This window comes from Mandrillus leucophaeus, unplaced genomic scaffold (genome assembly GCF_000951045.1).
Source record: "Mandrillus leucophaeus isolate KB7577 unplaced genomic scaffold, Mleu.le_1.0 Scaffold259, whole genome shotgun sequence".
NCBI lineage: Eukaryota > Metazoa > Chordata > Mammalia > Primates > Cercopithecidae > Mandrillus > Mandrillus leucophaeus.
The window spans coordinates 3,469,887-3,483,043 of NW_012102687.1; the positions used below are offsets into that span (position 1 = coordinate 3,469,887).

Here is a 13,157-nt window from a genome sequence, read left to right on the forward strand (position 1 = left end):
CATCCTCCAGGCCATTCCAAAACAATCAACATGTGAATAGGTTTTCCAGGAAAGGCTTAAGATAGTTTGTAGTCTTGCCCTTCAATGTGATATTGAAAAGTTCACAAATTAGAGTTAAAGGGATCAGAATGCTGCAGCCTTAAAGTCTGATGCCACCAGAACCAGAAATTTCAGTCCACAGTTTGTAGGGAAATTTATATTTAAAGAGTGAGTGAAAACACTTTAGACAAAGAAAAGCAGATGGACTTCACAACTCATTCTAGACTCTTGGGAGTCTGACTCTGGACAAGATTATTTTTAGCAAGGCAGAGAAGGATACTGGGATCTCCAGGTTAAAAGTGACAGTATGTAAAAAACTTGAATGAAAAGGCAAAAATAAATAAAAAAGTAAAATTTATAATTTTTTTTTTCACACACACACAAAAATTCCTCACATCTTCTTAATCTTGTACTCTATTGGAGTCGGGTCAGGAGACACGGATTGGGTTATCCAAGAGCATTTCCCCACCAGGAACCTGAGAATTAAGCATTAGTTATAAACAGGATCTCTGCAACGGACTGACTTGTTCATCTCTTTCCTGGCTAAGGAATAGCCAAATCCCCAAATGATTCAGACTTCTGGTTAATTTCTTTGCAGCCCATGCCCTAAGAGGATTTCCCTTATTATGGTTAATGACTTCTCAAGAGTAGTTTTCCTGTGCAAAATCTCCAATTGTTTTTGAGGGTTATGGATTTTATTCCAAAGAACCCTATTCCTAAGAATCTGCTTCAGTCTTTACATCTTTATCCACCTAAACTCAGATAGCTGTTTCATTTCCTTGAGGTATTAGGCCTGCTCTGTTATTTTCTTTGGTCTCAATTTCTTTATCTTTGATAGCTTGTTTCAATAATAGCCCCTGATTGGCTCATGCCTCCCTGTAATCCTGTCCTGGGGTATCCCATTCCCTATTGACGCTGGTCTTGGTTATATGAACTGCTTTAGCCAATAGGACAATAGGAAACACAACTCAATCGGAAACTTTAAATGTGTTTGCAGATGGTGGTTTCATGCTCTCCTGATGCTTTCTTTGTTGAGACAGTCTCACTTTGTCACCCAAGCTGGAGTGCAGTGGTGCGATCTCAGCTCACTGCAACCTTTGCCTCCTGGGTTCAAGAGATTTCCTGGCCTCAGACTCCTGAGCAGCTGGGACTACAGGTGTGCACCACCATGCCCAGCTAAATTTTGCATTTTTAGTAGAGGCAGGGTTTCATCATGTTGGCCAGGCTTGTCTTGCACTCCTGATCTTAAGTGATCTGCCCTCCTCAACCTCCCAGAGTGTTGGGATTACAGGTTTCAACCAACAAACCCAGCCTGGGATGGTTTGTTATATAGCTAAAGCCAACTGATACATTACTTAAAATTGGAGGTAATAGTATCTACCAATTTCATAGGGCTGTTAGTGTGGATTAAACAAATTAACAGTGCCTGACACATAGAAGGTGTAAATATAAGTTTTCGTTATTGTTATTATCTGTGTGATTTGAAGGCTACACACCTTCGGCTGATTCAGCTGTAGGTTAAGAGCGGAGCTTTCACAGGTGTCTACCAGTGAGATCTTTCTAACTTCACTGTGTTGTGAGTTTAGGGTGTCCCAGCTTGACTGAAGGTAAGCTTCCCTCCAGAATCACAGAGGGAAGAAGTCTAGTTGTCAGCCAGGCCACTGGCGTTTAGTAATAGTGTGTCTCTGGGCATCTCTTGCAGTTACAATTCCCTTCGTCAGGAGAAATGCTCAGAAATCCCATCAAAAAATAAACTAAAACATCCTTAAATGCTTAAGGAGCAATTATGTATACTGCATTTGTTAGGAAATATTTCTGCCACCTTGCAGACCACAGTGACAATAACTTATCAGCAGGGTTTTATCTACCAGACCCTTTTAGACTCATTGACTTTCCAGAAATACTGTTGCTCTGAAAATATATTTCCTTTTGGTAATGGGTTCCCATTCCTCTCCCCTGAAGGCACAGGAGCATACCGGTAACATCTCACTTTTCTATTTTCTCTTTAAGTCAAATTGGGTGAAGCAGAAGCTCCCGGGTGGGCATTCATAATACAGCTGGAGATCAGGCAAATCGCTTATTTCCTCATCTATAAACAGTGATCTCTAAGGTCTCTTCCAGCTTTGAAATTTGATTTCTCACAGTATTCTGCATATGTTATATAGGAGATCATGCGACTGGAGACACCTGGAGAATGTCTAAAAGCTTTTTAAAATCACCAAGCAGCAGAAGAGAACCTGGTTCACTTATCAGCGACAGTGGCAGTGTGTGTTTGCAGAAAGCATCTCACCATAGGTTGGACTATTTTGGCTGGGTGCTTAGGGTATGCAGAACTACAAAGTGTGTGTATAAGGAAGGGTGTGTGTGAGTGGCTGTTGGGGCCTTGGGGTCTGCAGTGGGGAACTGGTTTTCTTCTTTACTTTTATCCTGGTTGCTTCTCTCCAGTTGGGTAGATTATTAAACAACAACAACAAAATTGTTTCCCATATTTATAACCTTTTTCTTAACTTGTTTTAATGACAATATTCACCGTGAGTAATTATGTGTCATATATGTACATTATTTATATAGACACGTTTCAATCTGTTTGATGCAAGGTAAAGTTCATGTTGTCTGAATAATAAATCATAGAAAGAACTTTTAGCAGCTACTCACTCTAACCTTGGTAGTTTTGCAAATGAAAAAAACTGAGCTTCAGAGTGATTAATCATTTAATTGAAGATAACTAGGCTGGGCACGGTGGCTCATGCCTATAATCCCAGCACTTTGGGAGGCTGAGGCGGGCAAATCACTTGAGCCCAGGTGTTCAGGACCAGCCTGGGCAACATGATGAAACCTTGTCTCTACAAAAAATACAAAAATTAGCTGGGCGCAGTGATGCCCACCTGTAGTCCCAGCAACTTGGGAGGCTAAGGCAGGAGAATCGCTTGAGCCCAGGGAGGGGGACTGAGGGGAGGATGTTACAGTGAGCCAAGATCGCACCACTGCACTCCAGCCTGGGTGGGAGGAGTGAAATCCTGTCTCAAAGGAAAAAAAAAAAATAACTAACTAGTCAATGACCAAGGGAGAGCTAGAACCCTGGCCTTCTGACAACTAAGTCAAGCCAGCGTCTATTCTTTTTGGGTTGTTCTCGTCTGCTGGAGTCAGTCACAGCCAATGAACATTTTTTGAGCCTCTACTAACACCAAGTATTTTCTAAATAAGGAGGCAAGGTCTCTGCCCTGGAGGAACTTGGAGGCCTGGAAGTGAGTCAGCCATGAAAACAAAGTCAATTTGTTATGCTAGTCCCTTACATATACATTGAAACATTTCTGGGGCAACTTTACTACCTACATCTACAGTCTCTTTAATATTGTAAATTGTTGTAGCTGTTTTTAGTTTGTATTTTTGTTGTTTATACACGGATAATATACTGAAGAATTCTTCTAGACTATGCAAAGATAAGGCAAGAATAACAACTGTTGCCCAAATTAAACTTAGTGATAGGATTATTTAGGGTGTTAAAGCTCCAAGTACCATATATTTGCTATTTTTTCTTTTCCTGTCATCACAGGAGAAAGAGAGGTGAGGGCTCTCTGTGGCATCATGCCTATTTAATCTACAAGAACAACCATTTACAGACATATGAGGAATTTTTTTTCTTTCCAGGATCGTCATTACAGTTCAAAAGATTTTGCTGTTTTATATTCAACCTCAATTCTGGCTGAAAAAGGACAATTTGTTTCTTTTCAAATATTGTAAATGTTTTTCAAGATGGATTTAAAATATGTTGACTTAAATTATGCAGTTTTTCCCTACAACTTTACAAGTAAATTCAGGATCAGCACTCACAGTCCAATGCCACAGGAAGATTAAAGAAATAACAATTTATACAGATGCCCACACTCCCCTTCAATATGCACACTGGAAAGCAGGTTTAAATATAATTTGACAGGACATAGGCATGGGCAAGGACTTCATGTCTAAAACACCAAAAGCAATGGCAACAAAAGCCAAAATTGACAAATGGGATCTAATTAAACTAAAGAGTTTCTGCACAGTAAGAGAAACTACCATCAGAGTGAACAGGCAACCTACAGAATGGGAGAAAATTTTTGCAATCTACTCATCTGACAAAGGGCTAATATCCAGAACCTACAAAGAACTCAAACAAATTTACAAGAAAAAAACAACCCCATCAAAAAGTGGGCAAAGGATATGAACAGACACTTCTCAAAAGAAGGCATTCATACAGGCAACAGGCATATGAAAAAATGCTCATCATCACTGGCCATCAGAGAAATGCAGATCAAAACCACAATGAGATACCATCTCACACCAGTTAGAATGGCAATCACTAAAAAGCCAGGAAACAACAGGTGCTGGAGAGGATGTGGAGAAACAGGAACAGTTTTACACTGTTGGTGGGACTGTAAACTAGTTCAACCATTGTGCAAAACAGTGTGGCAATTCCTCAAGGATCCAGAACTAGAAATACCATTTGACCCAGCCATCCCATTACTGGATATATACCTAAAGGATTATAAATAATGCTGCTATAAAGACACATGCACATGTATGTTTATTGCGGCACTATTCACAATAGCAAAGACTTGGAATCAACCCAAATGTCCATCAGTGACAGACTGGATTAAGAAAATGTGGCACATATACACCATGTAATACTATGCAGCCATAAAGAAGGATGAGTTTGCATCTTTTGTAGGGACATGGATGCAGCTGGAAACTGTCATTCTCAGCAAACTATCACAAGAACAGAAAACCAAACACCGCATGTTCTCACTCATAGGTGGGAAGTGAACAATGAGATCACTTGGACACAGGAAGGGGAACATCACACACCGGGGCCTATTGTGGGGAGGGGGGAGTGGGGACGGAGAGCATTAGAAGATATACCTAATGTAAATGATGAGTTAATGGGTGCAGCACACCAACATGGCACATGTATACATACGTAACAAACCTGTACATTGTGCACATGTACCCTAGAACTTAAAGTATAATAAAACAAACAAACAATAAATAAATAAATATAACTTAAACATAAATACAAATGATTCCCTTTATGAAAGTCACTATGGTTTCCATTTGAAATTACCCAAGTTTTAGAGCTGTACCGCTGGCAAGCGGCTCTACAGGAATTACCACGGACACTGCTGCTTGATCAAATCTTGCTTTCTATTTTGCTTTGGCTCTAAATGCCAAATATAAAAATCATGTCATCTGCAGTTTCCTTTAAGAAATGGACCCTTGATTGTCATTAAGAGTCCACTGGAGGTTACTGTCCGGAATCCCGCACCCACCCACAGCTGAGACAGAAAAAAATATTTTGAAAACAATTCTAAAAGAAAAATAAGAGGCGGAAAAGCTTATGTACTAGACATTCACACTTCATCATTCCTAGTACAACGTTGACCGGACTACTTGCCTGGTCCCAGACACAGTGTTCAGCACCGGGGAGATGGCGTGGTGAGCCCCCACCTGCTTTGAGCAGGTGAAGGAAGACAGACAATTAAATGAGCAATTGCAATGGCATGTGGTAAGTCTCACTGTCAGGCAGAGCTTCCCTAACTGCATGATAGAATCATCTAAGGGGTGACTAAGTATAAACCTCTGGGGATAAAGTGCAGCTTTGCAGCATTAGGAACATGACACAGGTAATCTACCATGCAGTAAATGTGGAGAAGCCCTGGGGAGGGTAAATGCAGGATGCTATGTGACCATATGGTAGGGCAGTGACTCTCCATCCTTAGCCGGCATCAGAATAACCTGTCAGCTTCTTCAGTACAAACTGCCGTCCTCCACCATCAGGGTTTCATAGGTCTAGGGAGGTAGGAGGTAAAAATATGTATTTCTAGCAAATGCCCGGGGGATACTGATGTTGCTGGTCCCAGGACCATACTCTGAGAACCACTGTGGTAGGAATAGTGATCCCACTTCAGGGAACTGAAGTGAGTTTCCCAGAGGAAGTGATGTTCAAGGTAAACTGCAAAGGCTGAGTTGGGATTAGGAAGGTGTGTGAGAATATATGAGTGTTTAAGAGTGTGTGTGGTGGTGGTGGACAAGAGAAGCTGGAAGCAAATGTTTTACACAGACAGGAAAGCTGAGCAAGGGCCTGGAAGTAGATTTGAGGAGCTGAACGAATGTTCGGCCTAGCTGGCTTCAGCTAGGTCACGGGGGCAGCACAGTCCCACTGAGGAATTTGGGTTACTTTTTAATGGTTAAGTGGGAATAGGATGTGATTAGATTTGTGTTTCTGTAAATTTGCTGGGATTACATTATTGAGAATGGGTTGGGTTGAAGTTGGACAAAACTGGAGAAAGTCTAGTCAAGAAGCTTCTGCAGTTTTCAAGTCAAAAATACGATAGTTTCCACATGGATGGTAGCCATAGGGAAGGAAAGAAATGGACAGATTCCAGAGGTATGCGAGACAGAGTAAACAGGATTTGGTGGTTGATTTAAGGTAGAAGAGGGAAGAAATCATAGTGAAAGCTGGATATCTGGGTTTGGCTACTGGGTGTTCGTGGTGCCTTTTCCACAGGTGTTAGTGAGAAGTGGTAGGGGATTACGCATTGCGATACGCTAAGACTTTCAAACAGAATCATTCAGAAGATCGGTGGATGTATGGGACTGGAGTACAGTGGGAGCTGGAGATGAATTTGGGAACTTACGGCATTGACATGGCAGCTGAAGATAAAATAATCTCCAGGGGGCCTACAGAATGAGCAAAGAGACAGAGAAAAATGGAAGAAAGCATAGAGCCATGAGTTTCGGAGATATTTTTATGGCTGAAGTTGAGACCATCATGTTCATTGTAGGGTAAATGATTGCTATTCAGTCACATGCCTTAGAAATGTGGTTGGATAAAATAAATGTAAGAGAGGGGTTTTCTTATGAGTGTCTATGAGGGTCTATGTATAGATGACATGAGATTGCTTCCTCTTCTTACATCTACGAGAGGGGCTCTTAATTTTCTTTCCTTCCATGTGGCTCGAGAAGAGTCTGCAGTTTACTACAAAGAGACCAAGTGAGGGTGACCACTGGGAGAGCGGAGAGACTACATTACCTGGAAGAAATTTGTGGTTCTCAAATGCTGAGCTCTAAATGTGTCATCTAATCTAAGGCCTTGATTGCTAGGAAAACATTAGAGTTCTAGGGTAAGACACTGGGTGAAGCGAGGTGGGGATGCCTCTTTGTTTTTCCATCCATATGTGATTGCAGTATTTACATTTACAGCACACTGTTTTTTACTTGGCTTGGACCAATATCTATATCAAGAGAGGACATAGGATTTAAAAAAGAAAAACAAAGTTCTACCCTCAGGGAACTTATTTAATAAGGATGTAATGTAACATTTTAAAATCAAGACTCTCTGAAACAGTACATTATGTAGTTGCAAACAATGTAGTTTGTTATTAATGGTATGTAAATGAGTTAATATGGAATACATAAACACATAAAAACAAGCCACAAAACCCCACCCTACCTGTTTTTCTAGCATTTAGACTTGACACGGTAGTGCTTTCATTTTTTTCCAGAAAAGGACAGTGGCACCTGAAACGCTGTCACCATCCCCTCTCTGACACACATAAACCCCATGCACAATTCCTATCGTGGCTCCTGGCCTTCCCTTTATCCCTGCAGCCGCGTTGGGCTTTTTGCAATGCTCAGAACGGTGCACACTGGCGTGTGCTGCTGCCACCTAGAGGGCGAATGTGAGAATGGAGCCTCCCCTTCTGTGTTTATGAATCCACACACAGAAATACAGAAGTAACCAACCTTTCTGTGTTTTAATCTCTTTCTTATTTTTTTTTCTTACCTCTTCTCATTTTTTTCTTCTTTCATTTTCTTCCATTTTTTTTTTTTTTTTGCGGGGTGGAGGGATGTGCAAACATTTTTCACAACATTACGAACTCAAAATGTTACCATCTGAACAATGTCCTTTCTAGAGGCATCAGTGGTTTAATACTGTTTCCTGCCGGGGTGTGGGGATGGTTCTCACTGTTTTACCACTATGATTTGGGCTGGATAAGGTGTGAAAACTTACAGGCGCAGTGAGAAACAGAACTGGGTCCTTTCACACATGAAAATAATATTTTATAGACATTGTGCTTTCTCTTTTAAGTGGCCTATCCATTATGAGAATATGCCTTACTGATTTTGAAACATTTTTCTTTGCAGACTTGACACCATCCTTCACAATCAAACTTCACATGACTAAAATGTCAAACCATGGTGCTAACCCACTCTATCAAACTATATAGTACTAACTAAAGAGCTGTAACCCATTCTCTACTAGAATGCCATCTCCTTCATGCTTTAAAGGAGAGATGACTAGAGTGAATTAAATAAAATGAGAAACCCTTCATTTTCACAGCCTTTTGCCTTTTCACGTGCGGTAGAACTTGATCCTTATTCAGCTCCCAAAAAGCCCGAAGTGGTGTTTGCGATTTGTATGTAACTGCCACTAAGTTTTATATGGATTTGATGAATTTCACATCTCAGCTTGGGACTACATATAGTTAATGCTTTTTAATCAGAGTATTAATCAATAACATGATTAGGGAAGAATCAATAGCAAATATTAGCTTTTCTAGTGTATCATACATGATGAAGGCCTAACCCGGGGAATGACTGTCTATCCACCTCTGAGAATTGCCTTTAGGATCCAAGAGAGTAAGAAAGAAGAAGATGTGCTCTTACCATTGTCATTGCCTTGCTTGATTTCCTCCGCTGTTCGATCTATCAATACATACAAAGACCAAACCACACAGGTGATCGCGATTACGTGGAATGTGACAGAGCAGAATATTTTCCTCCTTTCACTTGTGGTCATCTGTAGTTTCTCCCACTGCAATCAGAAACCAAGGACACAAAACTGAATTGCAAACTAGGAAATTTTGCTCCCCTTTTATTTCCCAGACATAGATCATGAATGGAAGAAAAACAGTAATTATCTACAATTTCAGATGACAGTATAATATTCAAATAAGTCTTCACGTTTAGAGATGTATGAAATTATAACCTAGAGAGTTACATATAGCTTAAATTCACGTGTGTGTGTGTGTGTGTGTGTGTGTGTATACATATATATATGTATTCTTTTTTGAGACAGGGTCTCACTCTGTCGTCCAGGCTAGGGTGCAGTGGCACAATCTCGGTTCACTGCAACCTCTGTCTCCCAGGCTCAAGAGAACCTCCTGCCTTAGTCCCCAGAGTAGCTGGGACTATGGGTATGTACCACCATGCCTGGCTAATTTTTGTATGTGTTTCTAGATATGGGGGATCTCAGCATGTTGCCTAGGCTAGTCTCAAATTCCTGGGCTCAAGTGATCCACCCACCTTGTCCTCCCAAAGTGCTGGGATTACAGGCGTGAGCCACTGTGCCTGGCCTAACTTAAATACATATTAATTTACAAACAAAAATAATTTTCTATTCTCCAAATGAATTAAATCAAGTCATTTCTGTTTTGCAAGCCTATAGTTTCCTCCTCTGAACCAGGAATGAGATAGCTTTAATACTGAACAATTAAAAAATTTCTTTTCAGGATTCTGCCTATCACTTCCTTGTGGTACTAGGTAATACGCAGTAATAAGTAACACTGTCTTCTTGGATTATCACACAACTGGACATAGTGTTACAGTCTTGAATGTATAAATTTAATAAGTATTTGAATGGCTGAATGATATCTGCAAGAGAAAGTCAACATTTTCTGTTCACAACTAGTCTAGAAAAACAAATATTATCACTTAGGTGATACAAGAAAATCTGCTGCAGCCTCTTTTAGAGCAACCTTACTTGCTGCTACCGTAAGTGTTGTAACTACTGTGGTGACCGCTGTCCTTTAATCACACTCCTGAGAAAGCTGAGGGCTGCCCCCTCAGTCTGGGAGAGGAAGAAGGCCACAAGGTTTATTGAAGTTATGGTCTATATAAGGGAATATCTCTCATATTTACTTTGAAGAAATAGCCTCTCAAAATATATTTTAATGTCTTTGTAGCTACAATATCACTTTATTATTATGTTAGGAATTGTATTTTTATTTTTCTTTGCATTCTTTCCATAAAAAATTACAGTAATGTTATTAGAAGTGAGCTGACATGCCAAGCTTTTAATAATCTAGGATTCTTTATGTTATTATGCCCTCACTAAAGCAAAATCTTGAGAACTTCAGAAGACCCCATTCCTTTCCCACCCGACCATCACATATGTAGAATTCAATGCGTAACTCAAAAGCAAGATGGTGTACATTGTGGTACATAAAATGCTACCCCTGCCACCAGCTTTGAGATGTGGATAAAATCACACACTCTCTCTGGGCCTCACTGCCTCATCTTCATGAGGAGCAGATTTTGACAGAGGCTGTGACAGAGAGGTGGAGAAGAGTTATTCTTCACTTCTTTTGTTAACAAACTAATTTCATTAGGGTTGGCATCATGCCCAGCTTAAAGCTGCCTTTCCAACCTTTCTTGGCACAGGTGGACATTGATTATTTTCCAGCAATGAGATGTAAGCCGATATCTAGTGGGACAGTAAGTTTTTGCCTTTTTAATGTACGTATTGTCCTTTGATCTTTTCTTTCATTTTCTGCTCTTTGCTAACTGGAATTCATAATTAAGTGGGAGAGTGTCAACAGTCATCTTGCAATCTTGAGGAAAAGTCTTGAGAATTAGAGATTTCTCAGCCCAATCAGCAGCTTGCCTTTGGACATCCTGTTGTCTTCCTGATTAAGCCATTATTTCCCAGGTCTCTGCCACTTGCCGTCAAATGCAATTATTGCTAAAAGAATTAAATAGATACTTCCTAGCTTCTCTTCCAGTCTAAGGAGTAAGAGCCTATAATTTCATTTGTAAGAGAGCACAATACTTGAATTCTGACCTTGATGCTCTAGAGCAGTTTAAACATTTTAGAGAAAGATATATTTTATTTACAAACACTATCCCTTCCTCTCCTCCTACTGGCCAGTCATCACATAATTTTCCTTGCAGGAGTTTGCCAATTACAAATTCATACTTTATCTTGTACTTTGTTTTTTATCAAACTATATTTATATATTATTCCAAGCATAACAATGGGTAAATATTAATGTGATTAGGGAATAAACAGATGCTTCAATTTAGACTGTATTTTGAATTAATCAATCTTGAACTGAGGAGATTTTAATGTTAATTGAGTTTTATCAAAACCTCATATCTGTGCAAAACTGATTTTTTAAAAATCCTGTTTTAGCTTTGGTTTATTGTAATATTAATCTGAATAACACATATAATCATAGAATATTATTATTAGGCAATAGCATTTTGCAATTTAGTAAATATTCCTTGAATTACTTCAGTATTTAATACAGACAGATAAAAAGTGGAAGATGGTGCAGAAAAACAGCTTCACATTTTTAAAGTTTCTGCGTTCCAAGTGAATAGAAAACTTGCAGTAACAAAATATTCATATCAAATCAACCCTCAACTATAAAGTTGACTTAAAATACTCTTAAAATTTGGACTTCTTCTATCTATGAAGCAATTTAATTAAATGGCTGGAACACATTATTAAAAAGTAAAGCTCCTCAAATAGAAAAATGTCAGTGGAGCTGACAAGAATGGACCAAATCATTCGTAAAGATTCTTCTAGTTCCAGACAATAGAAGCTCTGAAGTCGTCACTTCTAAATCTCAGTACCATTCTAAGGAGAAGTGAAGTGTAAGGGAACCATCCACATTTTCCACTTTATAAATCCTTACAGGAACCATTTAGAGATTCGCTAGACAGCACACAAGTAAATGTAATGCCACAGCGCCCTCTTCCTAATGACTACATTACTGCATACAATATTCAGTAAATAGGCCTGGCAGAAATCAATGTACTTTATAAACCTTCCCTTTCATATTGTCTTTTCAGGTTTGTTTACAAAATTTCAGTATATTTTGCAAGCCTTACTAAGAATGAGAAATGGAGAAGATAAGGATAGAAATCTTAACAAAGCTGTCATGAAAGTGCCTTCGTTTAATATTTGTGATGCTGAAATTCAGTAGCAGTTCACAAGATTTCCTGATAGGCAAGTGATAACCTGTGAAACTTTCCATAGCATTTCTACTCCCCTGTCCTGCTTTAGCAAATAACGTGTGACTTATGACCCCGTTACCAGGAGTATATTGTTACTATGGTTACACCTCTAGAGAAGGTTGTTCCTGAGAAGATCTTCTTCAGGTCTCCAAAGTGTGGTCCCTGGTCAGCCTCAGCAGTGCCAGCCTCACTCAGGCACACTGCAGGCGCCCACCACCACGCCGGGCTAATTTTTTGTAAATTCTTGAGCTCTACCTTGGAGATGACTCTATGTTAGTTTTTCCCACAGGACCCTCAGAAAATACAAACTATTGGCTTGTCAGTGATGAAGTAAAGTTTCTTTTGCTTATTGCTTGGGCCTGAGTCGAATATTTTATCCTCAAGTCTCTCGGTGTTGAGAAGACGTGTGTCTCCAAGTGGTCTCGAGGAAGCTGGTGGAAATGGTAAGACGGCAGCTCCCTTTCCCGTTTCCCAAAGGTCAGGGAGAGGGAATGCACGACAGCACACACACCATCATACTTTTCACAAGTGTTTACACTGCCGACTCCGATCTGCCCTTCCTTAGTCTTCAAGTTCTGCTTTATACCTTGAAGATGGAGGATGAGCTAAGATTGGGCAAAAGTAGTTTCACAACATCTTAGCACCTCCTGCATAGGTAGTCCTGAACCCCGCTTTGGACTTCACAGCCCCTGGGTCTTTGGTACTTGTTTTACTGTTCTTGCTTTTGATTTTTTTTTTTTTTTTTTGGAAGCTCCTAAACAATAGAAATCCAACAGAACTCTAGTATTCACTTAGTAAAATATGACTATGTGTTTTTTCTGAATTGTAGTATAACTTGATGCAAACATTGTTTCTGTGAAATTGTCTATGTGATGAAGCTAAATCAAACTGCATGACAGGGGCAGGTTTTCTAAATCAAATTACCTGCATTATATTCTGCCCTAAAATATACATTTACAAGTACTGCCCAAAGAAAAGTGTTGTTTAAATCTTTGTACCAGTGAAGAATAAAGGCAGTTTATCTGTAACATAAAATGCAGGCCAGGCGCAGTGGCTCA

General features: G+C 39.7%; 1 protein-coding gene across 2 annotated transcripts in view; it reads right to left on the reverse strand.

The window, feature by feature from the left end:
- MARCH1 (membrane-associated ring finger (C3HC4) 1, E3 ubiquitin protein ligase) overlaps positions 1 to 13,157 on the reverse strand; it is a 594,955-nt gene that overhangs the window by 13,038 nt on the left and 568,760 nt on the right. For both annotated transcript variants that reach the window (XM_011983989.1, XM_011983988.1), the window contains exon 6: positions 8,743 to 8,890. In XM_011983989.1, coding sequence (XP_011839379.1) covers positions 8,743 to 8,890 — 148 coding nt within the window. The remainder of the gene's footprint in view (positions 1 to 8,742; positions 8,891 to 13,157) is intronic.